Source organism: Ceratotherium simum, chromosome 21 (assembly GCF_057802395.1).
Source record: "Ceratotherium simum simum isolate JZ-2026a chromosome 21, ASM5780239v1, whole genome shotgun sequence".
NCBI classification, from domain to species: domain Eukaryota; kingdom Metazoa; phylum Chordata; class Mammalia; order Perissodactyla; family Rhinocerotidae; genus Ceratotherium; species Ceratotherium simum.
Genome location: NC_141920.1, coordinates 21,932,448 through 21,959,048, shown reverse-complemented (window position 1 = coordinate 21,959,048; position 26,601 = coordinate 21,932,448). Strand labels below are relative to the sequence as shown.

The 26,601-nt window shown below is 52.1% G+C and overlaps 1 protein-coding gene across 1 annotated transcript in view; it reads left to right on the top strand.

Annotated features, from left to right (window-relative positions):
• The window catches only part of LOC101397258 (bactericidal permeability-increasing protein), a 28,369-nt gene extending 7,132 nt beyond the window's left edge, over positions 1–21,237 (top strand). Inside the window, exons 5-15 of the mRNA XM_004430566.3 lie at positions 95–158; positions 4,246–4,309; positions 5,695–5,786; positions 8,925–9,101; positions 10,188–10,247; positions 11,635–11,802; positions 12,874–12,941; positions 15,264–15,306; positions 18,258–18,321; positions 19,372–19,448; positions 20,917–21,237. Of these exons, the coding sequence (XP_004430623.1) occupies positions 95–158; positions 4,246–4,309; positions 5,695–5,786; positions 8,925–9,101; positions 10,188–10,247; positions 11,635–11,802; positions 12,874–12,941; positions 15,264–15,306; positions 18,258–18,321; positions 19,372–19,448; positions 20,917–20,955 (916 nt within the window). The 3' untranslated portion in view covers positions 20,956–21,237. The remainder of the gene's footprint in view (positions 1–94; positions 159–4,245; positions 4,310–5,694; positions 5,787–8,924; positions 9,102–10,187; positions 10,248–11,634; positions 11,803–12,873; positions 12,942–15,263; positions 15,307–18,257; positions 18,322–19,371; positions 19,449–20,916) is intronic.
• The last annotated feature ends 5,364 nt before the right edge of the window (positions 21,238–26,601 follow it).

Sequence of the window (26,601 nt, the reverse complement as noted above, 5' to 3'; positions counted from 1 at the left end):
GAGAGAGGAAGGCTTCCCGGATGAGGCAGCCTCCTGAATGCAGCCCAAGGGCACCTGGGAAGCCTCACGCATGTCCCCACATGTCAATCTCCAGGTGGCTGATCAAACTCTTCCACAAAAATATCGAGTCTTCGCTCCGCAACTCCATGACCAACAAGGTAGGTCAGAGCAGGAGGGGCCCACAGGGTCCACACGCCTCATGCCTCTCTGGACGCTTCTGCTGTCGCCCCAGACCTCCTCAGCTGTCCTTCCGGCCTCTGAAACCACACGTCCAGCTCTGAGAGTCTGTCGTGTATATTTTCCTGAGGGGCCCGGCAAGGCGCTAAGGACGGTCCCGTCACACGCGCACAGCAGAGCCCCCGGCCCGCACAGACCACCTCTGCTCTGCCCCCAACATCCCTCCCTGCGGGGAAGCTGCCACTCTCTCCCCCACCCTCTCTTCTCACAGCCCCCGGGCCTCCTTCCCCGTCTCTGCCTCGCCCGAACCCCCTTCGTGGGGCTCCCTGCCCAGAAAAGGCAGCTGACGCAGCTGCTAGACTGGAGTGTGGCCGAGCTATTCCCTGAGGCTGGAGGTGATACGAAAGACAGGCACCAGCCAGTGCTTCCCAAACCTGCCTTCACCCCAACACCGCCCCCCCCAAGCCAACTCCTTCCGCTGAGAAGAGAGGCCTTTCGCTGGGCTGGCTCTCTATTAATAAGCCGTCAGCCTCCAGGGATCCCCTGAGCCTGTCTCACCAGCCACGCGAGCTGGGGCTTTCTCCAGAGGGCGATGGGGAGCCATTGAAAGTGTTAGGCAAGGGGGTGACCTGGCCGGATCTGTGCTTTAGAACAATTTCCCTGGCCATAAGAATGGCTGGAGGGACCATGAGGAGGCCTGTGCAGTCTTCCAGATGGCAGACGTTGGTTTCCCAGTCAAAGGCACTGACCATGCGGGCAGGGAGACGTCAGTCAAATGAGATCATCTATCTGAAGGCACTCTGTCAAACGTTAAAAAAAAATCAATGCATGGTAGTCTAAATGCATGACACGGTGGATTATAGAATGGGTTTTAGAGTCAGAATCTCTGGGTTTTAATTCTGGCTCAAGGACATAACCAGCTATGTAATCTTGAGCAAATTACTCGACCTTTGCAGACCTCAGTTTCACCATCTGTAAAATGGGCACATGGGTACCTTTTTCCCCCAGCTGTGGTGAGGGTTACCGAGATAGCACAGGCCGTGCGCGGCCCACCAGCTGGCGCCCCCATGGCTCAGCTGTCTCTGTAATTAGTAATGAATAATAGTGTGAGGGCAGTGTTAGCAGATATTCAACATTTGGAGCTGCTAAAACGGATTATTCCCTGGTCTCTGCTGCTCATGGGGAGGATGGGATACTCTGAGTGCTCACAGGGGGCGTGGCGCTGTGCTAAGAGCTCCTCACAAAGACTCAGCATCTAATCCACACAAAGTCCTCACGAGGGGAGGATGTCACGATTTTCCCCTTTTTACAGATGAATAAACTGAGACAGAGGATGTGTTAGTGCTGGGGTTCAAACTCAGGCCACCCCACCTCAGAGGCAAAGCTCTTAATCATAACAAGATATTGTTTAGAAGAGAGACTGGCCTGAATGAATGGAGGGAGGGAGGGATGGATGGATGGATGGATGGATGGACGGACGGACGAATGAGTGAGGTGTCAGGTTGTCGTGGTGCTGGGAAGGGCCGGCAGTGGGGAAGAGTGAGCTGCGGGGCTGACTCCCAGGAACACAGAGTGACGGGTGGGTGTCTGAGGGAGGGAAGAGCCCGAGTCTGAGGGGTGGATGTGGTGGGGGGGAGGTGGGGGGAGCGGAGGGGGCCGCGGCAGGGGCGGGCGCCGGGTGTGACGTGATTCGCTGTGGTTTGGAGCCATCTGGTGGCCCTCAGATGGGTGAGGTGGGTGAGCGGCACTGGAGGGCAGTGGCTGAGGGGCAGGCAGCCCCGGGCTCCAGCTGGCCCCACTCCCCCGCCAGCTGTGCTGCCCCTCCCGCCTCTGGGCCACTCGGAGAAGAGGTGCAGGCTCCTCAGAGGAGGATATTCTAAGTCCCTTTGGACGTCCAGAGTCTTATGTGATAGAAGCGCTCCAGGAAACCAGATCTTCTCTCCTCCCCTCCCTCCCTCCCCCAGCTGACACAACCTGACGGACAGTGGGGAAAGAGGGAGGGAGGTGCGGAGGGTGCCGTCTGGGTGGACAGTGGGGCCAGCCCGGAGGAGGAGTAAGAACCTGAGGGGTGTGTTGTGATGTGCCGGCCCTGGGGGCCTGCGGGACACCCAGGGACAGTAGTCCAGGAGGCCCAGGGGAGAGGTCTGGGCTGCAAACCCAGGTCTGGGTGTTGGCCACGTGTTGGGAGCATGGAAGAGGTGACAGCTTGGGTCCCGCCCACCTCCAGACAGATGCTGAAACAGAGATTTGGGTGCACGTAGTTTATTGGGGGGACCCCAGGCGGCACAGCGGGGTGGGGGACGGGAGCCAGGGGCAGGAGCAGTACTGAGGGGGCTGCTGCTGTGGGCACCTGGGCTCAGTCCTGCGAGCGATTCTCAGAGGGAGCGTGGGGCGCGCGCCTCAGAGCTGCCCCAAGGGGGTGAGGAAGCCGGGGTATTTATCCACCAGCTCTCCCCCCTCTTTGGCTGGTGCTGTTTCTGGAGGCTGTGACTCCTCGGCACCCCGGAGCAAGGCCCAGGGAGGAGAGCAAGTTGCTGGGGCGAATGGGGAGTGTTCACACCGGGAGCAGGGCCCCCTGGGGGAGCAGGGAGCCGAGAAGGAAGCCCCGGGAGCTCCGGCATGTGCACGAGGGAAGAGTTGCTCCCACGGGTGCCGGGGCAGAGGGAGTGGAGGCCAGGGGAGAGTGGCAGGCCCTGGTCACGGGATTCCAGAAGGAGCGCTTCTAGGAGACAGTGGTCCCGCATGGCAGGGGCGGCCAGCAGTCAAGAAGGGCAAGGACTGCAGGGACTCCGTGGATTAACGAGGCGAAGATCATCCGAGACTTGGGGTGAGCCACATCGTGGGGTAGGGCTTGTCTAACCACCCCGCCCCCAGCCCCATGCCTTCAGTTAGGGGAGGCTGTGCGTGTAATCCTGTATTCCGGCTGTTCACCACTTTGAAACAAACAGCCCCAAATACCGCGTCACAAGGCAACCACCATTTTATGATGCTCGTGGATTCCATGGGTCAGGAAATCAACAGGCACGGCGGGGCCGGCTTAGCTTGTCTCTGCCCTGCCATGTCTGGGCCTCGTCTGGGAAGACTCCAAAGCTCAGGGCTAGAATCATCTGGAAGGGTCTTCTCTCACGTCCGTGGTGCCTGGGCTGGGAAGACTGGAAGCTTGGCTCAGCTTGGCTCAGCTGGGGCTGTTGACAGGAACAACAACCTCAGGCCCCTCTAGGGGGCTGGGGCTGCTCACAGCATCTCACTGGGTCCCAGAGGGAGCATCTCAAGAGACCACGGTGAACGCTGCACAGCCTTTGTGATCTGGCCTCTGAAGTTACACAACGTTGCTTCCCCCATGTTCTATTGGTTGGAAGTGAGTCACCACATCCACCCAGATTCTAGGGGAGAGGTCGCAGATTCCACCTCTCGTGTGGCAGGACCACATTCCAGAAGAGCAAGTGGAATGGGAAATATAACCTGCCACGTCCCATTTTACAGATGAGAAAACAGAGGTCTAGAGAAATGGAGCAATTCCTCAGCGGTAGAATCAGCGTGTGACCCAGGTCTTCTCAGACCAGTGCTTGTTCCTCTGTGAGTCATGTAGGGGAGGCGGAGGTCAGGGAGGGCTTCTCCGGCCACACACAGCAAAGGTGAGGGTGCCCACCCAGACTTGAGCTCCCAGAAGCACAGACAGCAGAAGGCTGACAGCTGACCACCTCCTGTTTGTTCTTTCACTACCTCATTCCACAAAGGATCTGAGACAGCAAAAACAGATAAATAGACAAATAAAAAAAAGTCCCACGTTAAAAAGTAGAAAACGTAAATGCCCATCAGGAAAGTTCCACACCAGAGTAGGAAATAAAATGTGGATATGCAGGTCATGCAGTGATATCCAGTTACTATTTCCAGGCTACATGTTGGACTCTGAGCTTCCTGGTGGCCAAAGAGTAAAGGGAAACTTGATTAGTTAAATGGTTTTCAAGGAAATATTCAAGGCAAGCAAAACATGTCGGGATCATTATTCCCAAAGGACATTTTCCACTATGGGAAGCCCTCACTGATCGCTTCTTTTGTTCTCCCCAGATCTGTGAGGTAGTGACCCGAACTGTGTCCTCCAAGCTGCAGCCTTATTTGCAAACACTGCCAGGTGAGGGCTGGGCTGGGTCAAGGAGGCTGGAGTAGAAGAGGGAGAGGGGAGGGAGACAGAGAGAGTGTGATGGAGCCAGCGAGTTTCCCGGGCAGGCCTGGGCTTGGGTGGGTATGGGTGGTTGGCATTGCATCACTATTGGGCCACGGCCTTGTGGCAAGTCCAGAAGGTGGGTGGAAAAGCAGCCCACCCCTGCTCGTTCCCCTGCAGGGGCCAAACCACCAAATACCCCCAGCTCTCTGAAGCCAGAGACACCTAACTGGCCTGAGATCTGAGGCTGGTCGTTTCTCCTCTCTGGGCCTCAGTTTCCATATCTTTAAAATGGGGACCATTCTCTCTATTCCCGAGTGCTCGGTAAACTGAAGAGCTGTGGTGGGGGGGGGCGGACCCCTCTGGCCGAGTGCTCACCACGCAGCACGCACCCTGCAGAACTGTCTCCTCTCGACCCCCGACACCTCACCGAGGTCACTGTGTTCTCCCAAAGTTACCGCGAGGACACTGAGGCTCAGCAAGGAGCCGTGACTTGCCCAAGGTCACAAGGGCAGTAAGAAGCAGAGGCAGGATTCAGATCTAGGTTTCTTACTCCAGAACCCATGCCCCAAACTGCAGCCTGGGCTGCCTCCCCCAGAGGCCGGCTTGACCGGCACACGGTACACGCCTATTTAAGACGTATTCCCTTCCTCCGGGCACCGCCCAGCCCCCACACCCCCCACCCCGGGCAGGGCCCATCCTGGGCATGTTCAGTGCAGTCGCAGCGTCCAAGGTTTGCCCCTGGGACTCAGACCCAGCGCCGCCACTCACCGGCTGTGCCGTCTTGGACAAGTTACCAATTCTGAGCCTGTTTCTTCTCCTCTGACATAGGAAGTAAGGGCTGAGGAGGGGTAAATATCTGTTTAATCCTCATGGATTACTGCTGGGGAACAGAGAAGCCGTTCAGACCCGAGCCCGTCTGGGCTCAGCCCAGGATATTATCACTGCTAATAAGGACTCCTTCTGGTTTTTGAGCCCCTACCATGTACAGGGCATCTGTGAGGTCACTAGTACTGCCCTGTCCTACAAATGACAGAAGGTGGCTCTGAGAAGTGAAAGGACTTGTCCAAGGTCATACAGAGTTTGATTCAAGCCCAGGTCTCTCTGCTCCCTGACCCTGTGTTTTAGCTGCATCTCAGGGCTGCTGGAAGAAGAGAGGGAGATGCTCTCTGTGAATGTGGGGTGGGGGTTCATTTTCCTTTAAAGGGAACTCAGGGAGGGCTTCCTGGAGGAGGTGGGAATGGAAACGGCACTGCAGTTCTTGATTCAACTTTAGAGGATGCTAACCCTGCGTGCCATACCCCAAAGATGCCGCCGGGGGGGGCCAGCTCACGGGCCGTCTTCTTTCCCTCTAGTGACAGCCAAAATAGACAAAGTGGCTGGGATCGACTACTCGCTGGTGGCACCTCCAAAAGCCACGGCTGAGAGCCTGGATGGGCAGCTGAAGGTGAGACCTACACTGAGGATCATGTACCCTCACACCTTGGCCTCAGACCCTCCCGGGGCTCCCCGTCATCCTTGGAAACAAATCTTACAATGACTCCACCCCCTTCCTCTCTATCCTCACCGCTCTCCCAGTCCACTCTCCCATCTTCTCTCTGCTCCAGCCACACCGGCCTCCTGCCATTCCTGAAATGTATTGTGCCGGCTCCTTCCCCAGGGCCTTTGCACTTACTGTGCCTCCTGCCCAGGAGGCTCTCCCCTAGATATCCACCTTAGCTCTCCCTTCCTTCCTTCAAGTCTTTGCTCAAATATCCTCTCCCTGGAGATGCTTCCCAGACCACTATCACTGAAAGAGCTCGCTCCTCTTCCTCCACAGCCTGCTTTATTTTTCTCAGCAGCACTTATTACTAACACACACACACGCACACACACACTGTCGCAAGTCTGTCTCTCTCACTGTGATGCCGGAGAAAGGGCTGGGACTGCTTTGTTCTTTACTGCATGCACAGCACTGAGAACCACGCTTGGCCTGTGGTAGGTGCTCAGTAAGCATTTACTGGCTGGAGGGAATCTCATTTCATGCCACTTTCCCCCAACTCTCCCCCCTCCAGCAGACACACTAGCCTCGCCCTTCTTCAATACATCGCCTCTGTCCTGTCCCTTCCCTCTGCCTCAACGCCCTTCCCCCCCACGCCCCCCTCCACCCCGCTGGCTTCTTCTTACCCTCCAGGGGGTCTGTGCTCTGACTTCCCCCGGAGCAGCCTTCCCTGACCAGCTCAGCTGGAGCAGGTCCCACTCCCCGAATTCCCTCCGCAGGTTCCTCATCCGGTCCCTCCACGGTTGGTGATGGGCTTGTTTGTTCTGAAACACATTTGATGTAAAAAAGAAAATTTAGAAACTACAGAGGAGCAGAGGAGTAAATAAATGGAGGGAAGGAGGGAGGGGAGGAGGGGAGGGAGGGAAGAGAAGAAAGAGAGAGAGAGAGATTACCCAAATGCGACAACTCAGAGATACGCACTACTGACACCCGAGTTAGATGCCTCCAATCCTCCAATCCTTGTCTGTGCCGAGACACAGGAAATCACACACACACACACACACACAAAGATGCCAAAACAAATTCATACAAAACACACATGTATAGACATAGAAATAAATACACATGCATATATTTACACGGATCGTATTCAACATACTGTTTTACAACTTTTAAAAAACAGAACAGTGTAACATGGACATCTCTCCGTGAAATGTCCTCCTGTAGCCCTTTCTGGCGTTGGGGCGTTCAGGGGACAGCTTGTGATGAAGTAGGTGGACGGTGCCCCCTCCTGGAACATTTGGGCTCTTTCCATTTTTTCCACAAACGTAACCAGAGCCGCCGTGAACATCTTTGTAGCTGGATCTCTGCTCATCTTGAGTGTTTCCTAGCAGTGGAATGGCTAGTCCACATAACATACTTTTTCAAAGTCTAAGTGATACAACAGAATAAAGGATTTAAATGATACATAATTATCCCTAGTGGATGAGGAATGAGAATGTCCTGTTTACAGCCCCCCCCCCACCCCGGGCTGCTGCCTAGAGTAATGACTGACAGCCCTGGGGGACGTCAACCCTCCACAGCCCTGGTTCTAAGCGTTCACATAACGGATGTGAAAGCCCATCGCGATTGTCCTGCTAGTCTGTTTGCCTGCAAGGATACACAGGGTTCTTCCACTGGCTCTCCTCACCTAACAGTATGCATTAGGGGTGAGTCCTGGTTGGTGCATTTGTCCATCTTATTATTTTTAGAGTCTCGTGGTCATCTATAATATGAGTAGCATGGTTGTTTATTTTATTTTATTTTTTAAACAGTGTTATTTATTTATTTATTTATTTATTTGTGAGGAAGATCAGCCCTGAGCTAACATCCATGCCAATCCTCCTCTTTTTGCTGAGGAAGACCGGCTCTGAGCTAACATCTATTGCCAATCCTCCTCCTTTTTTTTTCCCCCAAAGCGCCAGTAGATAGTTGTATGTCATAGTTGCACATCCTTCTAGTTGCTGTATGTGGGACGCGGCCTCAGCATGGCCGGAGAAGCAGTGCGTCGGTGCGCGCCTGGGATCCGAACCCCGGGCCGCCAGTAGCAGAGCGCACGCACTTAACCGCTAAGCCACGGGGCTGGCCCGGTTGTTAATTTTAAATGAGGAAACGATTCAAATGTACAGAGAATATTACGCTCTCTCACGTACCCACCACCCAGATTTAAGAAATGTTCCCTTTTGTCACATGTGCCTCTGGTTTTTTGAAAGGAAACGTTGTAAAAATAAATAGCCCAGGCCCCCTTGGTCACCCTCGCCAAACCTGCCTGTCCCACCCCGTGAGGTAATCAGGCTGATGACGTCACTGTGTGGCCTTCTTGGCGATGTTTGCACACTTTTACTACATATCTGTGTGTGTCAACATTTCTTCTACAGCATGTTTTATAGGCCTTTCAATTTTACATAATGGTATCCTACCATATGTATCCATCTACAATTGGCTCTTTTATAACTCAACGTTATTATTTTTTAGCTAAATAAATGATCTGCTTTTGCAGCATGTTGCCAAATTGCTCTTCAGAAACATATAAACCTATAGTCTCCAGCAGCGGATGAATGCTCTCACCAAAAACTGGGGAGTATGGGTTTAAAATACATACACGCTCAAAACAGTTTACCTCTCTCTCTAAAAATGTTGCTAGTTTGATAGATGAAAACAAACAGAATCTCATTGGTCCTTTAGGAGAATTTCTGTGCTTATCCGCAAGGTTGAGGAGGAGCGGGTGGAGTGGTTGGGGGTGTGCTGCTGGACCCTGGACAGCCGGGGTCAGTTCCTGGCTCTGTCACGTACCCCCGAGGGACCTGGGGCAAGTCACGTCACCTCCCTGTCCCTCAGTGTCCTGTTGTGTAAAATGGGTGTGACCACACCCACCTCACAGGGTTGGCGTGAAAAGCACCTGGAACCCAGTGCCCAGGAGGCGTTGATGCTCTTGTCGGTTTCCCGCCGCGGGCGTCTCCTCTGTGAACGTAGGATTGGTGTCGTCAGCCCATTTTCTCCTGGAACGGACATGTCGAGTTATAACTCCTAAGGAGGCCCGGGCTCACTCTGTCGCCTCCACCGCAGGGGGAGTTTTTCAATCTGGCCCACCACGACCCCCCACCCTTCGCTCCTCCTCTGCTGGCCTTTCCCGCTGACCACGACCGCATGGTGTACCTGGGCCTCTCCGACTACTTCTTCAACACAGCCGGGCTGGTGTACCACAAGGCAGGAATCCTGAGAATGACCCTCAAGGACGACATGGTAAAGCCGGGCTGGGGAGGATGTGGGAAGTGCACTGGACTCAGAGTGTATGGATTTGGATCTGGGTCTTTGTCCACACTGGGGGAGATCCAGGTCTGCACTCTAGAGTCAGCCAGACCTGAGTTCCAATGTCAGTGCCCCTCTCTTCAGCTGGGTGACCTTTGTCAGTTATTCAACCTCTCAGAACCTCGGTTTCCTCATCTATAAAACACCAATACCAGCATCTTCCTCTGAAGGGTGTAATGAGGATTAAACAAGACATGACTGCACGAGAAGCTCTCAGCACAGACCTGGCGTGTAGGGAGCACTGGATGAGGAGTAGAAGTAACAGCCAACACTGGCTGAGTGCCTGCTGTGTGTCAGGCTCTGTAAGCCAGTCTTAGCATCACACCACCGTTAGCGTCATCATCATTGTCTCTGTTCATGGCCAAGTCCCTCTCTGGGTCTCAGTTTACCCATCTATCAAATGAGGAAATGACCATCCTCTCCAGAGTCTAGGTCAAGCTCGTCTCAACCTGGTCACCAACATCATGGGGTTCCTCCTCCGCTGCTCCTGGAAGAGGTGCCAGATTTGCCCTCTCCGTAGTGGTCCCAAATGAATGCAGAGCCCCACACGTCCCCTGTGGAAATAAACAAAGACCCTCCGCATGAGAACTCGTCAGGACCAGGGTCGGCCGCCATCACTTGCGTCCGGCAGACTCAAAGGCAGGCGGGGCTGGGAGAGCTTTACAGAGAGAAAAGGGAGCCCTCAGGTTTCCTCTTGCGGAGGCTGTTGGCGTGGGGAAGCTGGAGGGGGGCTAGTAGAAGCCGGGCATCCTATGTTATTGGTTTGGGGAGCATATTTGACTTGAAATATTTGATTTTGAGGGGCAAAAAAGTAGGGAAGCTGGCAGTCACTGGTCGAGCACGTGCTGACCCTTCTGGGCCAATTGCTGCAGAAGTTGGGGGTCAGGTTCTGTTGTCGTATCCTGTCTGGCCATCGTCTGTTTGTACGTTCAGTCTCTCACTCCTCGTATGGAATTTGCTCCGCTCCCCCCGATCTGTAACAACTCCCCAGAATCCTTTTCTCTTCTTCTCTTGCTACAGATTCCAAAGGAATCCAGTTTCCGACTGACAACCAAATTCTTTGGAAGCTTCCTGCCCCAGGTAAGAAGGCACCTGCTCCACTTTAGTCAGCTCAGGAGGTGCTGGGGAAGACCGGGTTCTGCTGAGTGCCTTCCTGGGAGCCCCGTCTCCAGATCTAGAGGCTCCCCAACCTGAGAGAGTGGCAGTAGCTTTGTGCAGCCTGTCCCCAGGGCAGAGTAAGTCTCCAAGCGCCCGGGTGCCCAGGTGTGAGGTAGATTCTGGGGGCCCACCCCTTCAACAAACACTTATTGAGTGCCTGCCATGCCGGGGGCCTGTGCTGGGCATCCAGCAAAACAGATCATATCTCTGCCTTCCCGGAGCTACAATCCAGGGAAGAGAGAAAATGATTATTCAGGCGCCCAAAACACCAAAAAAGAAAATGCAGGCTGTGAAAAGTGAAGCCACCAGGTTGATGAGGTCACGTTAGACAAGGCCATCAGGAAAGTCTCTGTCTCGGTCAGCTCAGGCCGCCATCACAAAATGCCACAACAGAAATTTATTTCTCACACTCCTGGAAGCTGGAAGTCCAAGATCACAGTGCCAGCAGATTCTGTTCTTGGTGAGGGCTTTCTTCCTGTCTTGTACAGCCACCTTCTCACTGTGTCCTCACGTGGCCTTTCCTCTGAGCACCTGCAGAGAGAGAGAGCGAGCATGAGTGTCTCTTCTTATAAGGACACTAATCCCATAGGATCAGGGCCCCACCCTTATGACATCATTTCATCTTAATTACTTCCTTAGGGCCCCGTCTCCAAATACAGCCACGCTGGGGGTTAGGGCTGCCATATTAGGAAATTGGAGAGGGTACAAACATTCAGTCCTTAACAGCCTCTCCAGTGGTGACACTTTCAGAAATTTCCATACAAGAGGTACTGGTGTGGAAGAGGTGTGAATGGTGGTGGGGCCAGGGGAATTACTTGAAGCTTAATTTGCATAACAATCACACTATTTTTACCCAGACTATGCGTTGACTTGGGGGATTATTGGAGGACAGAAGAGGTGAGGCGCCCCAAAGCCCTCCTCAGTTGCTCCTTGAAGCCACCACTGCTCTCTTAGGAGGCAACATTTGAGCTGAGACCTGAAGGAAGGGAGAGAGCCAAGCTATGGTAGAGTAGGGGGACAGGCATTCAGGGAGAGGGAACAGAGAGTGCAAAGGGTTTTAGACAGGAAGAGAGCAGGTCATATTTGAAGAACAGGAGTCCCATGTGGCTAGGGTTGGAGGGTAAGGGGTAGAGGGATGTGGGGTGAGGTTGGCAGGGCTCCAGGTGCCAGATCGTGCAGTCTTTAATATTTATTTGAAAAGCAGTGGGAAGACATTGGAGGTGCTTCTGCAGGGCCGGGACAAGATAGGATTTAGAAACATTTTAATAAAATTGCTCCCTTTGTTGGTTGTCCCTGCTTGGGGCTGCAGGTTGCCAAAAGTTTCCCCAACATGAAGGTGCAGTTCGTCATCGGGGCCGCCTCCCCGCCACACCTCACCATGAGCCCTGCTGGCCTTGTCCTCACCCCTTCCGTGGACGCCCAGGCCTACGCCGTCTTCCCCAACTCCTCTCTGGCCCCACTCTTCCTGCTGGAGATGGTAAGCTGTTCCCAGGCGTGGGCAGAAGGGGAGCCCTGGACAGAGCCGAGAGCACTGTCCCTGGAGTCAGGGGGCCCAGTGTGAGTCCCACCCAGATTTAAACCTGGACTCTGTGGCTCCAGGGCCTGAGAGCGGAGCCACTGCACTAATTCATCCATTCATTCAATCATTAATCCCGTCGTTGGCTTGAAATATGTGTATTGCTTCTGATTCATTCATTCCTATCTAAGGGCCTTCGATTACGCATTTGTGTATTTGTTCATTCATTCATTCATTTATTCATTAGATTGCTGACTTGAAATATACCTTTTCTGCTTCATACATGCATTCACTTATCCCATCATTCCTTTACTCGTCTACTTATACCTTTGTTTAGTTGATCATTCACTTGTATATTTGTTCATCTGTTCGTTTATTCACCCACGCATGTTTGTTTATTTTTTCATTTGGGTGTTTAATCCTTCCCTCCTTCAAGTTGCTATTCCCTTGTTGATTTGTGCATTCATTCATTTGATCACTCTGTCACTCCACGAACACTTGGTGGCACCCACTACGGCCACCAGGAGAGACGGCTGGACTCTCTCCCTGCCAGAAGGCACTCACAGGCCTCGGGCAGCTCTGCCCAGTCTCCAGTCTCCAGAAAAGGGAGACCCATTTTCCCCACTTTGCAGATTCCATGGGTTCTGAGGGGGTCACCTCGGGTCACACAGACAGTGGGCAGGAAGGCTGAGGTGGGAACCTCGGTTTTCCAACTCAGTAAATATCTGTTGAATGAATAAATGAATGAGTGGCTGTGAGAATAGGGCTGGCCGGGACTCCAGCCCGCAGTGTCTCACATAGTCCAGGGCAGGGGCCTGGGAACTCGGAAATGGTCTCGGAAGCAGAGGGGAGAAAGTGGTCATTGGTTGACAGTCTGGGACTCATCAACGAGCACAAAGCAAAGGAAGAGTCCCCTCTTCCTTGGGTTCTGTGGGTCTGACCCTCTGTGAAGCTGGCCCTCCCAGTGCTGGAGGCCTCGCAGAGCCCCTGGCCCTGGGTCAGGACTTCACCTCCTGGGTTGCTGCTTTGCAGAACACGAAAATTTCCGTGAATGTCAGCGTCAAGTCCAACAGGTTTGTTGGAGAGATCAAGATGGACAAGTAAGTGGGCCTGTGGGGGACGGGAGGAGAGGGCTGCCCGTCCGTTTTGGTACCCACGGGCTAGCCATGACCTTACCATGTGCCAAGCACTGTTTCGTTGCTTTCCTGTTCCTCCGTCATGTTTGAGCCTCAAACAGTGCACCGGGGGCACAGGGTCCCCATTTTGCAGACAGTGAGACCGATGCTCAGAGACGAAGGGACCTGCCCAAGGCCACACATTGTACGGTGACCAACTAGCTCAGTTTGCCCAGAGTGTCCCAGTTTTAGCACTGAAACTCCTGGGTCCCGGGACACCCCTTAGTCCTGGGCCAACTGATGGCTGGGCAGGGCCAGCTGATGACTCCACTCCACACTGAACCACGGCAGCCCCCAGCCACCCCACATCCCTGGCCTTCCTTGGCACTTGGAAAACCCACTGCAGCCTCTTCACACCCCATCCTTGGGACTCCATCAGCTGCTCTCTGCTGGGAGACTCTGGAACCCACGTGACTGGGTTTGAATCCGGCAATGGAAGTGGTGGTTGGGCGTGTGGGCTCTGACGTGGAGCCTGCCTGCATCTGAAGCACGGCTCGCCTTGGCAACACCAGACTCTCCAAACTTCGTTTTCCTGCAGTCAAAAAAGCCCAACAATTGTTTTTCGCCAACAGCATCATTGTGAGGATTAAATGAGGTATTAATATGAGTGGAAGAGTTTGGGACACTTGATAAGCAAGAGGGAAAGAGAGAGATGTGCAGAAGAAGAGAAATGCAGAAATAGAGGAGAGACAGAAACAGAGACAGATGGAGAGACAAACAGAGACACACACACAAAGAAAGGGAGGGAGAGGAGAGACATAGAAAAAAAAGAGACAGCAAGAGAGACAGACAGCCCGACAGATGGAGAGACACATTAAGAGGGAGACTCTGAGAGACAGAGACACAAAAGGAGGGAAGAGGAGGGCGAGAGAGGAGGAGACCCTTGGAGAGAGTAGACGCAGTGACCCCGACACTCAGACCTGGCGTCTACTTCTTAATCACATTCACGCTGTTTATTTATTTTTTTATGAGGAAGATTAGCCCTGAGCTAACAATCCGTGCCCATCTTCCTCTACTTTATATGGGACGCCACCACAGCATGGCCTGACAAGCAGTGCGTCGGTGGGATCCAAACCTGCGAACCCCAGGCCGCGAAGTGGAACGTGTGCACTTAACCACTACGCCACCGGGCCGGCCCCCACGCTGTTTAAACTGAGTCCTGACCCACATTTCTGCTCACTTCCCCCTTCTCTCTGGCACAGAGCCGTCCTTCTTCACCTTGAGATCGGCTCCCAAGGTTTCTATACTGCTCAGTTCTCCTGGCATCATTTTGACAAGTGTTACTGCTTCAGAAACATGTGGATTTAATTTTCCTTGAAATACCCACGGGCCTCTCAAGTAGAGGCTCCAGAGAGGATACAGCTGGGTGGTGGCTGAGCACAGACTTTCTGAAATATGCAGGGGTGGAGGTGGTGCAAGTCCACGGGGCAAGAGTGCTGGGGGTCCCAACTCTGGGTGAACAGGAGCGAGTTTTCAAGCTTTGCAGGGCACTGGAGACAACAAGAGCTTTGGCACCAGGGAGACCTGTTTGAAATTCCGCTTTGCTAATTGTTAGCTGTGTGACTTTGGGCAGGTTGCTTGACCTCTCTGTTTCCTCATCTGTAAATGGGAGTGTGATGGTTCTTGCCTCTTAGGATGTTACAGGAATCCAGTGGGATAAAGCACCCATCACAGTGAATGATAGGGGTTCAACAAACAGCCATTTATTTCCCCCTTTCTGTGAGATCACTGTTAAAATGCCATAAAGGCTGTAAAGAGAGGATAGTTTATTGGCTCAAGTAACCGAAACGTCCAAGGGTTTCAGGCAAGGGTGAATCCAGGTGCTCAAATAATGTCCTTAGGACTCTGGCTTTCTCCTTCTCTTGGCTCTGCCATCCCCTAATGCTGGCTTCATTTCCCAGCAGGCTGTCACCAACTGGTGGCAAAAAGGGCCACCAGCATCTCCCTAATTTTCCTGGAGAAAAGAGAACACCTCATTCCCGATATTTCTAGCAGAAGTCCTGGGACCACCTCTCACTGGGCCAGCATGGGCCATAGGTCCATCCTTGAAGCAATCCCTGTTGCAGAGGAGGTGGACTCTGCCCTTTGGCCAGCCCACCCCAGAGCCCAGCACTAACAATGTAGGATAGGGGTACTGGGGGGGGAACCATGAGGCATCCATCAGAATGGGCCCCTTCTCCCCAGCAACTGGGCTCTCCTCGGGGTCAGGTGAATGGTGGTCTCAGCCCTCCCCTCCGTTTCTCACAGGCTGCTCCTGGAACTGAAGCACTCCAGCATTGGCTCCTTCCCGGTGAGTCTGAGGCCCCTGGTGGCTCCTTCCTTCCCCTGATCTTGAGATAACTGTCCTGAGGGCCACTTGGGCTCAGGGCATCATGTCCAGAGGCCACTGGCTCATTTGCATATACTTTGCATGTGAATTAATTATGGGAAGGGCTTTGTGGGTGGAGAGACCTGAGCTGGAATGGCCACTCTGCGCTTACCTACTGTGGGCCTTTTGGGCAAGTCACTTCCCCTCTCTGAGCTTCAGACCTTCCCCTCAAGTCAGGGATGATCCTTCTACCTGAGTGAGTGCGGTGAGATATAAATGGAATTCAACGTGCACAGTCTACTACGGAAAGTCTGCTCAACAAATGTTTGTTGAATGAACAAGTTAATGACTTTATTGAGCACCTACTATGTGGCAGGCACTGTTCCAGGTGTGGGGATATGCTGAAGAAGACAGGGAAGCAACCACTTCTACAGTCTTACGTCATAGTGGGGAAACAGACAGTAAGAAATGAAGATCCTTTCAGTCATGATCAGTGCAATGAAAAACAACATGGAGCTGGGGTAGAAAGTGCTGGGGAGGGTTGAGGTCAGACCGTGTGATCAGGGACAGCCTCTTTGAGGAGGTGATATTTGGGCTGAAGGAGCTAGCAAGGGAAGATCTGTTGCAGGCAGAAGGAATAGCAGGGGCAAAGGCCCTGTGGTGGGAAGAACCTTGGCGTGTTTGGGGAATGGAGGGAAGCCAGTGGCCTGGAACAGAGGCTGTAGCGGGCAGAGGAGGAGACGTGGCTGGAGAGGCAAGAAGGGGCCGGCTCACCAGGGCCTTCTGTGCCAGCAAGACTGTGTTCCAAGGGCAGTGGGAAGCCAGTGAACTATTTTGTGCACGGAGTGGCATGATCTGATTTATACCTCTATCGAAGATGCCCCTGGCTGGGGCGGGGGGAATGGATATCAGGGGACGAGAGTCAGACCACATAGAGTAGTGAGGAGGCTGGAACATTTGTCTATGTGAGAGATGATGGAGGCTGGGACCAGGCCAGGGAGGAGAAAGATGGTAGATTGGAGGCATTTTTGGAAGTAGACTTGAACAGAACTTGGTGAGAGAATTGATGTGTGTGGTGAGGAAAAGGGCAATGAAGAATGCCCTAGATTTTTGGCTTGAGCAGCTGGGTGGATGGCGGAGTCCCTTACTGAGATGGGGAAGGGCAGGTGGGAGGGAGGGGAGCAGGTATCTCGCCAGCCCGGGTAGATGATTTCACTCCCTGAATCACTGCCCATCATTAAGGACGCTCACTCCTGCCTCCCCCACCGGGGCTCTGGTGGCGAGTTGCCCATGTAGGTAGCAGCTAAAATGCTCTTCAGTAGCCGTTCTGAATTAGCATCACCCCTGTGACTTCCATTAGAAGCCCCAGCGGGCTGATTCTATCTACAGTGTCTTACTACATGTGGCCTGAATCTCCCAGGAGGCCTCTTGTGGAACCCCTGGAGAACATTTCCTTAGATCTCTGAAATGCCCCCCAAGATCCCCACAAAGTGGGTGCCTTGGAAGCCACCCAGCCCCAAAGTCAGACTGTCCCAATGTCCCCTCCAAATCTGGTGCAAATCCAGTCAGCCATTTCCATCTGATTAGATTACAACAAACAGAAGGATGCTAAGCAGCCTCATTGTATTTTCACGGATTTACGGGTGACAAGGCTCTCACTGCGGCTCGACCCAGTCAGTAACCAGCTTCTGCTCCTGCAGAAAATAAAAACTTAAAGTTCCCAGATTTGTGGGAAGAAGGGCACTACATTTGATGAGCTCAGGGAATTACAGCCCGGGGAAAGAAACTCAATTGTTCCAGAAACAAAAATGTACATATTTACAAGTTGTAAATGTCATCACGACAGGCAATCATCTTGAGGGTGTTACATTAATTTTTTTTTTAAGATTTTATTTATTTATTTATTTTCCCCCCCAAAGCCCCAGTAGATAGTAGTATGTCATAGCTGCACATCCTTCTAGTTGCTGTATGTGGGACACGGCCTCGGCATGGCTGGAGAAGCAGTGCATTGGTGCGCGCCCGGGATCCGCACCCGGGCCGCCAGCAGCGGAGCGTGCGCACCTAACTGCTAAGCCACGGGGTCGACCCAGGGTGTTACATTATTTTTGAAAAATTTTTTTTATTCCAAAAGCAAAACATATACGTTGTAGAAGAATCAGAATCTATAGATATGCAGAGCAAAGAAAATAAAAACCATTGCTATTTTCACCACTTAGTTAATAATTTGGAGTATATCCTTCCTGACCTCTTGCTATGCATATTTATTAATGAAATGGAATTACGTCGTTTCTATAGCCTACTTTTCCTTATTCAAAAATATATGATGAATATCTCTGTGTTGATAACAATATTTCTACAATATCATTCTTAACAGTTGCATAGTATTTCCTGGAATCACAGTGCCTCCATGTCCCCCACATGATTCCCCAAGTGTTGGACATGTAGGTTGCTTTTAATTTATTGTTTTGGTTAAATTTATCACTCTGGTGAGCATCCTTGCATCTAAATTTCTGCCACACCCTACGTCATTTCCTTAGGATAAATGCCTCACAGGTGTGTTTGCTGGCCCACCAGGCACACACATTTTTAAGGCTTTTGATGAACATTGCTGAATAGCCCTCAGAAAGATGGAACCAATTTGCCCTCGAGCACAGTGTCTGAGAAGATGCATTTTCTTACACAAAGGTTTTCATGTTTAAATCCGCTCTGACGACCTTCCTTACCTCTGCCTTGCACCTACAGTCTAGAATGTGCCTTACACCTGCAGGCTTTAGAGCAAAAGAGATCACTTCAGTGACCTTGATCGGGCTGCAGAGTCCGTCCATCTCTCAGCGGTTTTCCCAGCTGTGGGGTTGCCCTGCGTGTGAGGGGGGGACGGAGGACTGCCGATGCTGCAGTGTCCTGATGGGGGTCCCTCCTTCTCTGATTTTCAGGTTGAGTTACTGCAGGACATCATGAACTATGCCATACCCACTGTTGTGCTTCCCAAGGTCAACGGTAAGGAGCTTTGGAGAAACAATTGAGTTTTAGTCCTCGGGGAAGTGGTAGGGTTAATTTGTAGAGCCACCTAATGCCCGGCCCCAGGTGTGGGGGCTGGTCACCTCACACGAACCTCAAATGGCATCTGACCCAGAAAAGGGAACTCACGTGGGTTGAGTTCCTACTTCATGCCCATCCATTATTACATCCAGTCCTTATGACAGCCCATGCGATGGGCGATTATTAATATCTCCAATTTTCATGGGAGGATACAGAAGATCAGAGAAGTTCAGTGACTTATTCCAGGTCACAGAGCAGGTGAGAGATGGAGCTGGGGTGTGATCCCAGCTCTGAAGCCAGAGCCCTCTTTTTCCGACTCTGAGAGAAGGGCCAGAGAAGAAGGGCCAAGCTCGGCCAAAGGCTTACGCTCACCACCCTGGTGAAACCCCTCACCTCTGCAGAGCGGGGGCAAGAAGACAAAGAGGGGCCCACGTAACCTGTGACTCGAATAGTGAGAAATTATAAATTAAGATATCAAATTATTATAGAGAATATGATTCATCCTCCTATGTTGACACATGTTGCATCATAATGACCTGGGAGACCAGGTTTGAAGTGAGTTCAAGAGTTCAGCTCTAGAGTTCCAGTTCAGAATGTGGTGGTGTCGGGGACCCAGCCCCTGGCCACGCTCTGGTTTCATCCTAAACATTGAGGGGCTTCGTGCGCTCGCGATTGGATACCCCCTTTGGCATGTCCACGGGCTGTCCACACTCCTGCAAGCAGCCGCCCCTGGCCGCCCTGTGACGCGGGCGGTACTGTGGGCAAGAGGCCGGCACAGGCCCTGGGCGTGGCATGGGGCTGGCGGGGTGGGAGTGCGAGGGTCCGGGGTCCCTGGAGCGTGGTGGAGAACAGGGCGGGAGACTCAGGGCAGCCTTCATTTCAGGCCTGCGTGCCCATGCCAGGCCCTGCCCAGAGCTGGGCACGCCGGCTCAGGGAGGCCGCCCACCTGGCTCTCTCGGGCCCGCCACGCCTTCTGCTCCCTGGTCCTTACCTTAACCTCCGTTACAGAGAGGCTGCAGGAAGGCTTCCCTCTCCCGCTGCTCAAGCACCTCCAGGTCTTCAACCTGGTGCTTCAGTCTCACCAGGTGAGTCTCGAAGGCCTCTCCTCACCAAATCCCCCACAACACTAGCAATCTGCACCGAAAAGCTTCCTCTGGGCGAGCCCGGTATTGAGCGCTTTCTACCCCAGAGGGTGGGTGCTGGTAACAACCGAGAAGAAAGACCAAGACTCAGGAAAGCCACCAGCTAGTCAATGAAGTCCAGGGTCAAAGCCAGACCCTGCTTTTAACCATCCACTGCATTGTCCCCACACTGCACACAGTAAGAGCAGACTCACTTGGTGGCCGCTGAGCCTCTTTTATAAAGTGGATGCATTTACGTATTTGGCAAATATGTGTTGCCTGCCTTCCTTTGCATCCAGCATCCTTCTGGCCCGTGGGGTCTAATGCTGGTCAGTGTCTGGCGGATTAGATACCAGAATGCACGGCCTCCCCTTCCTTTCTCCCAGCCTGACCCCCAACAGCATCTGACATTATCACCCCGTCCTCGGATTGCATTCTTCTCCTGGCTTTGGAGACCCCCTCTCCTGGTTTTCCAGCCGCCTCTCACTGGGCTGTTGCCATCTCCTTTGCTGGTTCCTCCTTCCCCTTCCTTCCCGGAGGGAGTTCTCCGGGGTTCCTGCCCAGGCCCCTGCCCTTCCCCCACGACTGGCTTTCCCTGGTCACTTTCATCAACTCCCTAGGGCTTAATGGCCACCCTTGTGCCATCCAGTGGCCCAGCCACACTTCTAGTTTCTTCTACACTCCTGACTTGTGCATCTGCTGGCTTCCTCGGTGCCCCCACTCTGAGCCCCCCAAGCCCAGTACGTCCCAACAAAGCTGGTATCTCTGCCATGAAGCCATTGCCTGCTGCTGCATTCCTTACCTCGGACAGTGGCCTTCCCGACAACCTCGAGGCCCCACGGGAACCCCACACCCCCCAGATTCCTCGCTCTCCCTCACCCCCATGTCCCGTCAATCAATCTCCAGTTCTTCAGACCAGGGAACTGGTGGGGCTAAGAGACTGCAGAAAAATAGCCAAGAGAGCAGAGGAAACACATCCCCTGTGTCCCCCACGTTTTACCAAGTTCATCTTTTTAAAAAGCATGACCCCATGGCACAATTTAACTTTATTTCTGAAAATTCTGAGGGAAGGCCCGAAGGAGCAAAGAGAGTGGTTTTGCAGCCTTGATTGGAGCAGGGCTCCCTGGAGCTGCCATGAGGCCGGGATGACAAATGGAGGCCTCCACGGCGGCCGGGGGTCTCCACGGCTGAGGAGGAAACAGCTGCCAGGGAAGCTGCTGACAGGTTCTGGGGGTTGGCAGCCGTGCAGAGCCCAGAGGCGGGGCCCCGAGCGCCGCACAGTCACTCCTGCCTTCCTGGCAGCAGACAGGCCCCCTCTGCTCTCTCCTTCCCGACAGGCAGGCTCCCAGAGTTCCTTCCAGAAACCCAGCAGCCCCACAGTCACAAACAAGGGGTGTGCTTCCAGTGTTGACGTGTTCTCATCTCTCCCTAGAATTTCCTGCTGGTCGGCGCGGATGTTCGCTGCAGCTGAAGTCGCCGTGGGTGCCGGAGCTGTCGGCCACGCCGCGAGGAGAGGGGCGGTCAGCACCGCCTCCTGACGGCCCGTGGGGCCCAGGCCGCCTTTCCCCAGGCCTCCCCCTCTAGCTCTAGACCCAGACACCCTCACAAACTTCTCTAACTCAGATTCAGAAGTGATCTAAACGTGGCAGAAGCTTATTCCTTGGAAAAGTGTGTGATGTATATTTTGGGGATTATGAGCTTCTTTCAAGGGCTAAGTCTGCAGACATGTCTCCTGCAGGAATTGAGTTTCAATTATAACCACAATATTTCCTTTGCGCTTCACAAAAAAAACAAAAAAAAAACAAAAAACTTTTTTTTTCTTTGGAATGCCGTGTGATGGTATTGAGTCTTGTTTTATATCCATTCATTCCCTGGCTGTACCTGCAGCACCAGCGTACAGCACAGATGCAATCGCCCCTTTATTTCTCTAATGATTTCTTGAGCCCTCACATGCCTCTGTTGGCAAAAACTCCCCTTGTTCCTTTGTGAGGACACCTTTCACTCCACACTGCCCAACAGTGGGATTTACTTAGTCGGAAAAGTGAGTCTTGCTTCCAATGTCGGACAGAGAAGGTCTGCAGAGCCCATCGGTCCACTGGGCTGTTGTTCCTGGCACTGCCACATGGTGTCGCTGTTGAACATTGATGCCACATAGCCCATTGTCTTCTGTGTGGTCATCAGTCCAGTGTGACTGTTGTCCCTGTCACCACCACATGGTGTCGCTGTTGAACAGTCTGTTTTCCCTGCCCCACGCTTGGGCTCCATAGTGATGGCTCCCTGGTCCATGCTCTCCTGCCCGGCCACTGGGTCCAAAGCACAACCCTGGGCCAGGTGACAGAGGCCAGTGGAGTTCTTTCAGTCAATCACATCCTCAGGGGCAGTTAGCACTTCCCCATGACTTGCCAGGCTGCTGTGGAAGCCAGGTCACCAGCCCGGACTGTCCTTGGACTCTTGGTGAGTTTCCTTGGCGGCTTTGGGCCGTTTCCTGCCATGGGACAGCAGATGTGGCTATCTCAGGCCATTAGATGGGTCCTACTAGCCTGGTACTTCAGTTGAGGGAACAGTCCTGGAAGGCCGTTGGGAATTGTTCAGTCCTTGTAGATGGAGTCACTCTCCTTGGACCACACAGCTGGCATGTGACAGAGCTGGGATTCCCACCCTTTCTGCCATCAGAACCCATGCTCTTTCCACTCCTCCCTGATGTCAAAATCGTGACTGTTTGGGGCTTGGCATATTTAAGGCAGGACTGCAGTATTCAGTTGCACAGGTCGTGCACTGTAAAAAGGCACCAGACTGAGGGAACAAAATCCATTCTCTAATTTGTCCACCAAGAGGGTGCACCTTTTTCTATTTGCCAAAGGCTAGGGGAGGCGCTAAATAGGAACAGAACAGCAGCCTGTGAGGCTGAAGGAAGACAGCAAGTGCGAGCACTGCAGGGGATGAGGCTGGGAGGCCTTGAAGACTGTTAAGGGCTCTGGATTTTGTTCCAAAAAATAAGGGAGACCATTGGAGAGTTTTGAGCAGGAAAATGACACAATGTAATTTACATTTTAAAAATTATTTTATTGAGGTCATATTGGCTGATAACATTGTGTAAATTTCAGGAGTACATTATTATATTTCAGTTTCTGTATAGACTGCATCATGCTCACCCCCAACAGCCTAGTTTTTATCTGCCTCCATACGTATTTGTCCCTTTACCCCTTTTCCCCTCCCCCCGCCCCCTTTCCCTCTGGTAACCACCAATCTGTTCTCCTTATCTGTATGTTTGTTTATCTTCCTCATATGAGTGAAATCATACAGTATTTGTCTTTCTGTGTCTGGCTTATTTTGCTTAGCATAATACCCTCAAGGTCCATCCATGTTGTCACAAATGGGACGATTTTGTCTTTTGTTATGGCTGAGTAGTATTCCATTGTATATATATACCACATCTTCTCTATCCCTTCATCCATTGAGGGGCACTTGAGTTGCTTCCACATCTTGGCTACTGTGATAATTTGTATTTTTAAAAGACCCCTCTGGCTGCTGTGGGAAGCATAGCTGGTAAGGATGGGGACACAACCCTGCCTCCCCCTCACTTTCTCTCCCACCATTCTCTTTGGAGATGGTTGTTCCCCTTCCACACCTACGCTTGACTTGCCAAAACAGTCCCCACCCCACTCTCTATAGAAAAATGCATTTATTCTTGGACCTAAAGACAGTGGAGCACTCTGTGCCCTGGGGACCTCCCTCTAATGGCTGGGAACAGGAGGTAGTTTGGAGGTGCGATTTGAGGAGCATTGCCTATCACACTCCAAATTATCTGCCATGTTGCCTACAAAGTCACTATTTGAGCAGTTTCTCCCTCCAGGCTAAGCACTGCTGCTCCAAGTGACTGCTCGTGTTTATGGGGTTTCTTTTGGGGGTGTTGAAAATGTTCTAAAATTAGACTGTGGTGATAGTTGCACAATTCTGTGAATATACTAAAAACCACTGAACTGTACACTTTTAATGGGTGAATGTTATGATATGTGAAATATGTGTCGATAAAGCTGTTTAAAAAAAGGAATTGCTGGGCCGGCCCCGTGGCTTAGCGGTTAAGTGCGAGCGCTCCGCTACTGGCGGCCCGGGTTCGGATCCCAGGCGCGCACCAACGCACTGCTTCTCTGGCCATGCTGAGGCCGCGTCCCACATACAGCAACTAGAAGGATGTGCAACTATGACATACAACTATCTACTGGGGCTTTGGGGGGAAAAATAAAGTTTAAAAAAAAAATAAAAATAAAAAAATAAAAAAAGGAATTGCCCATTCCAGACGGCCTAACAGCTCACCATTGGAGCGGCCTCCCTTCTGGATTCAGCATCGCCCTCTTGGGGTTCCTTTGGAAATGCTGATTTGGTAAATGTGAGGGAGGGGTACCCTGTGGGGGGAGAGGTGGGGAGGTGGGTCACGGGGAGACTAACCGCTGTGTTCAGCATCTTGCCACATCCCACTATTGGCCGTGAGTGGCCCTACCCTGGGCCAATCTCTTCACGCTTCAGGGTGGACAGGGCCCCATTTTCAGATGAGGAGTCTGAGGTTTAGGGAGGTTGTGTGGCCTGCCCAAGGTCACTCAGCTGGGGGTTCAGGGCCTGGGCTATGAGTCACCTGGCCCTGGTTTCAAACGTCAACCGAGCCCCTCATGGGCTGGACAACTTTCCAATGTTACTTAACCTCTCTGACCCTCTATTTCTTCCTCTGAAAAGCAGAGATAAAGCCTTGCCCTCCTCTGTAGTGTGAGGTTGCTGGGAGGAATCAACAATAGAAGTAACAAGCTCTGGCACAGAGGCGAAGAGCATGAGCTGTGCTCCCAGGCCCCGTGGGTTCAAATCCCAGCTGTGCTACTCACCGGCTGTGTGACCTTGGGCTGTTAGCTCTCCGGACTTCAATTTTCTCATCTGTAAAGTGAGGATCATAATAGTTCTTGCCTCACAGGGTCATCATGAGAATCAAATACATGTGCAATCTGTGTTACAGGACCTGACAAGTAGTAATCAAAGTCAGCTTTTAAATATTGATGCGCACACTTCTTCCCACTACATTGCAAGGATCTGGCTTGCCACAGTTGTAGTCTCAATGCCTGGCATACAGTAGGTGCTCAATAAATATTTACCTTTTTTTTTTTTTTGGTGAGGAAGATTGGCCCTGAGCTAACATCTGTGCCAATCTTCCTCTATTTTGTATGTGGGATGCCACCACAGCGTAGCTTGTTAAGCGGTGCGTAGATCTGTGCCCGGGATCTGAACCTGCAAACCCCATGCCGCCAAAGCAGAGCCTGCAAACTTAACCACTACGCCACCAGGCTGGCCCCTCAATATTAATTTTTAAAGTGATCTAGGATCTAAATCCACACCTGCCTGACCCAAAGCGACTATGTCGGTGATTCTCAAAACATGATCCGGGGCTGGCTGCCTGGACAGGCCTGACCCAGGCCTGACCTCTGGCTGGCCAGGAATCCGGGTTCAGGGCTGGGCTCACAGTGGGACCTGAGCCCATCCTTCTCCCTCTCCAGGTCTCAGTTTCCCCATCCGTAAAAGCAAGGGCCCTCTGGAATTCCAGGAAAGGAATCCAATAAAGTAAGCTCTGGTAAATATTAAAGAATCTTTTCTTGCTGAGAAATGTTCATTTTAACAGAAGCTCCTGAGGGTCCCCAAAGCTGTCAAGACCCTGTGAAATGAGGCTACTGCTGGGATTTTAGATGCTGCCAATTGCAGAGGCAGAGAGGGGGTAGAGGGGGAGATGGGAGGGTCCTCGGGTTCCTTAGAGCCCCCTGGGGTGAGGGGCTATGCATCCACATGGCCAGCCCTGCTCCAGGGGGTCTCCTAGCACCCCAGCTAGGTGACACCGCCTTCACACTGGATCGTCACTAACAGTACTGTTTCTCTTCTGTAAATGCACATGCCTCAGGGCTCGTGTGTGCACGCGCGCGTGCACGTGCACAAATCTGCAGATGGTGGGACTGGGAAGGGGGCTGCCATCAATATCAAATTCTCAACTCCAAAGCACCCTACAGGGATCCAGAACCACAGGTCTTCATAACATTGTTCTCTTCCAGCTAGAGCGAGGTTCTCGGGAGGGCGAGCGCCATCATAGAAAACTGCACAGAAAATAAGAGTGAACAGTTATAGAACCGCTGATGTGGGAGGGAGTTTGGAGCTCATTTAGTTCCTTGTTCTCCAAGTGTAGTCCAAGATCAGCATCTCCTGGGAGCTTGTTAGAAATGCAGGGTCTCAGCCCCCAAAGGAACCGGAGGAATCAGAATTTGCATTTAAGCTAGATCTCCGGTATATTCCATAACTTGTTTATCCGTCCATCAATAGACATTTAGGTTGTTTCTGTGTCTTGGCTATTGTCAATAATGTGCAAAAAACATGGGGGTGCAGATATCTCTTCAAGGTCTTGTTTTCATTTCCTTTGGGTATATACCAGAAGTGGAATTGCTGGATCATATGGTAATTCTATTTTTAGTTTTTTGAGGAACCTCCATACTGTTTTAAATAGTGGCTGCACCAGTCTACATTCCCACCAACGGTGTACGGGCGTTCCCATTTCTCCACATCCAGAAGCTGTGGTATATATACACGGAATGTTACCCAGCCATGAGAAAAAGGGAAATCCTGCCCTTTGAACGCTATGGATGGAACTTGAGGGCATTATGCTAAGTGAAAAAGGTCAGACAGAGAAAGACAAAGATCACTTATATGTGGAATTTTAAAAAGCCAAACTTGTAAAAACAGAGAGTAGAATGGTGGTTACCAGGGGCTGGGGGTGGGGGAATTGGGGATATGTTATGTAAGGGTACAAACCTGGCCCTAGTGAATAAATAAGTCCTGGAGATCTAGTGCACAGCATAGCGATTATAGACAACAATACTGTACTGTAAGCTTCAGAGTTACTAAGAGACTAGATCTTAATTTTTCCCACTGCAAAAAAGAAATGATAATTATGTGGTGTGATAGAGGTAGCAGCTAAGACTACAGTGGTAATCATATTGCAGCATGTAAATGTATCGGCTCAACACACTGTACACCTTGAACTACTATGTCAATTATATCTCAATAAAAATCCCATTTTAAAATAAATAAACAAACAAAC